The sequence below is a fragment of the Nelumbo nucifera genome, chromosome 5 (genome assembly GCF_055504915.1).
Source record: "Nelumbo nucifera cultivar China Antique chromosome 5, China Antique-T2T, whole genome shotgun sequence".
Taxonomy (NCBI): Eukaryota; Viridiplantae; Streptophyta; class Magnoliopsida; order Proteales; family Nelumbonaceae; genus Nelumbo; species Nelumbo nucifera.
Genome location: NC_142653.1, coordinates 57,291,313 through 57,295,691, shown reverse-complemented (window position 1 = coordinate 57,295,691; position 4,379 = coordinate 57,291,313). Strand labels below are relative to the sequence as shown.

The 4,379-nt window shown below is 38.6% G+C and overlaps 1 protein-coding gene across 1 annotated transcript; it reads right to left on the bottom strand.

Annotated features, from left to right (window-relative positions):
- Nucleotides 1-1,338: 1,338 nt before the first annotated feature.
- LOC104596927 (F-box/kelch-repeat protein At5g15710-like) lies at nucleotides 1,339-2,766 on the bottom strand. The gene has a single exon (XM_010258242.2). It carries the CDS (start codon nucleotides 2,764-2,766, stop codon nucleotides 1,666-1,668), a length of 1,101 nt encoding a protein of 366 aa, XP_010256544.1. The 3' UTR covers nucleotides 1,339-1,665.
- Nucleotides 2,767-4,379: the final 1,613 nt, after the last annotated feature.

Here is a 4,379-nt window from a genome sequence, read left to right as displayed (position 1 = left end):
TTAACTTCTAATAATTGACATAAATGGCAAATATAGTTATTTTATATTTATTGGTAATTATGTATTGGTGTTTTATTTTATCCATTATTATTTCAAATTATTGGCTTAAATTATGGTTTCATCTTCATTCATGATCAACTGTGTTATCTCACAAACTGTATGTGAGATGTATAGAATCAATAGGTGGGGTGTGGACTGGTCCACACAACACTTACAGAACACCCCTGTGGGTGTGGACAGTTTCTGTTAACAGCTCAGAAATACTGTGGACAGTGGTGTGGTGTGGATTGGTCATTGCCACAAGGTGTGGTGTGGACCAGCCCACACCGACCAATTTCTCATCCACAATACAGAACACCCCCTAAGTCACTATAATTCAAAAGAAAAATATAAATGCATATAACTACAAAAAAGTATTATCAGTCTAATCAAAACATATAGCAACAATAGAGGCAAAAGATAAAATGGCAAATAAATGACATATATAAAGAAGAAAAGATGGCTAAAGACCAAAAGGGAGAAAACAAGGAATATACATATTACAGTCTCTTAATTTTTCCTATATAATTTATATAGTTCTTTGCTATTTTTTTTGAGCCTTAAATGTTCAATCGTATTCATTCTAATGATCTCTTGAGGGTTTATTAACTAATTCTATGTTTTTAGAAAACTTTACTGATATTTTAGATTTTCCAAATATCATAGCAAAATTAGTGAAATATCTCCGAAATTTCTCCAACTCTACAATATCAAAATTACAAACCATGTTTCCAATTTCATAGTTCATACTATTCTTCAATCTGGTGGCTTTCTATAGTTAACCAAAAAACAATCCTCGGACCTAAAGATAAAAAATGGTCCTATATCCAAATTAGGGTCATTGCTTAGTGCAATGGTAAAGCCTCAAGCTAACATGCATAAGAATGTGGATTCAAGTCCGAAATGGCCACTTTGTGCCAAAAACAAAAAAGAAAAATAAAAAAGGCAAATATTTCTGTACCCATTCCACTTCTCCCAAGACAGATGATAGCAAGGATCGGTGTTGGATATATACATATGTGTGCATGATATGTATGGGAAGTGGGAACATTATTATACTTACATGCTTCTTTGCTTGTGTGAGTACGAACCCCATTTATAACATAGCAAAAAGAACAACTATTCATTTTGTTAATAATCAATACACCAAATTTGATGATAGGAATGACAGACAAGAAAACTGAACAAAAGTCCCAAATGAATAAAATTGAGCACATAGATGTGGGGTTGTGGGAGATATAAACTATATAATGGGTTCCAAATTGATGAAAGCAAATGAAATAGAAACTAAAAAAGGAATTAATAACAAAAAAATTGAATATATTAAGACACTGAAGTACAAAGAAGATTAAACAGAAGCTTGGTAGTATCAATGTATGCAATACTCTGATCAGTCTTTATAACTTATAAGTACAATTCTGAACAATTTTTTTTTATTTTACAACTGTGAAAAACAAACCTATACAAATAAACTTCGAATTGGTTGATAAATGGATCATTTTCACATGGAACAGAAAATACCTTTTCAGGAAACAATCATGATCTGCCTACGACTAAATGTATATCCTGAGCACAATTATCCAGTGGCGGCTAGTAATGCAAAGGTGACCAATTCAGATTATTACATCACACAAGCACATTAATGCGAGGTTCAAGTGCCTGGCCAAACCATTCATGCTTCAAGCAACTCCCTAGTGGACAAGGAGGAAGCCACCACCATCTATTCTCTGACAAATCATACATGAGAACAAGAGACGACATGCTCCTACAAAAGCAAATCTTGCCGCATCGATCCACGGTGGTAAAATGGTTAAGATTACCATTACCAAACTTATAGAATAAATGATCTGGCATGAAACAAATAGGATGCCATTGCTTTGCCAATCTGTCCAACTCCCAAAACCCTATCTTCTTTAGGACTCCAAGCTCCTCAACACCCCCAACCAAGGTCAACGCCCCTTGATGCACAAAGATATAAGAACAGACCAGTGGAGGCATCACCACATCAACAAGATTCCACCTACCTCTCTCCAACTCAAAGGCTAAAAGCTTATCAGGGGAATGAGTCAAGCAAAACAAGAACCCATCCAAATAAGCAGCATTACCCAACATGGCAAACCTCCCATCAAACTCACCCTTCTCCTCCCAACGCTCAGTTCTTGAATCGTAAACCTGCGAAAACACTCTATCCGCTGTACTAACGGAAACAACCTGATAGGACGAATTCCCTTCAATCACTGCCAAAGCATAAGGCCAAATTGAAGGCAACATCGGGGGCAAAACCCGGTAAGCTCTGGTGAAAATATTTGATACAACAATTGAACCCTTTCGGTCTTCCGCTACAACGAGGCTTCCATCAGAGATGAGGGCTCGGCGGAGCTTACAGCAAGTGCTGGGACAAGAAGATGATATATGCGACAGAGAAATCAAAACCCATTTGTCTTCTGTTGGGTTATAAGCAGCAGCTACGTTTCGATTGACGAAATCAGCAAAAAGAACGAAGTAGAGATCGTTGTGACTCACCAGTCGGTAAGCTGCAATAAAGGGTTGGGATTCGATTAAGGATCTCCATGCTTTGCAAACGGATTTCATCCTCAGCAAGTTTGAAATCGGAAGAAATAATAGAATAGTTTCCCAGATATGGAATGGAAGAACATGCCATGCAAAACCAAACTCAAAATTCTCTCTATCTCCCTCTGGTTTCTTCAGCGAAGACTCGTTTTCCATGGCTATTTCTTGGTGATTTCGAGGGAGTTGGAGCTTGTTAAGAACAATCTGCTGCTCGTCGCTCTCACGGTCTCATCGAAGCCTTAACGTTCACACAACCACCCGTCATATGATGCGATTAGTAGGATGCAACTCGGGCGGATTGGATCGGGCTTAGGCTCAACCCAGGCCCAACCATAAGAATAGGGTCATTAGCCCAGGAGGTCAAATCCGAAGTTGGCAGCTCAGGCCCAGCCCTAGAATCCCGAGCTAAACCCTAACATACTCGGGTTGGGCCTTGGGTTGGATCGGGTTGCTACAAATTTATATTCGTACTCCTTCCAAACGGAGGCAACAACCATCGATCCAAACAAAAGCTAAGAACGACCAGCAAGACACCAACAGCAACGGAACAACAGTAGAGAAGAAGAATAAAAAAATAAACTACCACTACTGGATAAACAGACCTAGCAACTATTGAAGAAAACCAAAAAGGAAAGGAATCCTCCAACCAAAACACCACAGAAAAACCAGTTTAGACTAGTTATGAAGTACCACATTTGCCTTCTAAGGGACCCAACTAAAGCTGATCAAAATGCCCTCGCAAAGCTTCAAGGTATCCCCTTCGATAAAAACAAGGTCCTGATGAAATGAACTAATGACCCATTCAAATGACTCACTGGCCGAATACTATCCAGCTTCACATCTAATTCGGATTTGGTCCTCACAAGAAAAGTCTAGTCAGGCAACAAACCCAAAACAATGCAAATGACTCACTTGAGTTGTGGATGGTGGTGGAGATGGCCTCATAACCTGGTTAGACTAGGGCATGTTTGTTTGCTTGTCTAATCTCTGAAAGTGTAATGATTACATTAAGAGGTATGTTGGTATTGGTGAATTATTTTTTCTTTTGAACTTTAAACTCTGATTTCAGAATTCTAAAAATTGTCAAATATCCATTTTAATTCTACATATGAGAATTTTTGTTTGTTTGTGTAATTTAATAAAGAAACAATATTAAAAATTATTATAATGATTAATTTTTAATAATAATTAATGATAATTATTGGACACTTCGGAACGGTCACAGAGACATGTTAGTTCTGTGCCGATGACAATATCAAAAGAGCCACCCTTACCCCTGGACATCGGCATGGGAGGCTAGAAACCCCTCCCATCATCGACCGCTAGGGCCGCCTCTTTCTCCGCTAACAACTCAGCAGTATCGACTTCCCTAACGAAGTCAACAAAAGGACAATCTAATTTTCCCTAACAAGTAGCCATGACCCATGAGGGGCAAGAAACAGATGAAGAACAAAGAAACAAGAGACAAGGAAAGAAAACTGAAAAGTGTTTTGTGGAACAACCTAGGGCACAAGGAACTCTACGAAGACAATAGCAAGAGGAAAAAGGAGAGCCAATGCGGTTCCCCGAAATGATGCTTAGCGGAAAAGTAACCCAGGTAATTTACATAAACACCCTTTAAAAGGCAGGATAAGACGACGCATTCATTCAAACCTGGTGCCACGTGTGCTACCGTCATTTTAAATACCAGGTAATGAAACAATGCCATATGAGCAGTCAGGCCACATTAATTACCGCTTAACTAACGAAGAGATCACTAATCATGCCCG

Coding starts and splice junctions, on each gene's coding strand:
- LOC104596927 (XM_010258242.2), bottom strand. CDS start 2,766: ATGGAAAACGAGTCTTCGCTGAAGAAACCAGAGGGAGATAGAGAGAAT.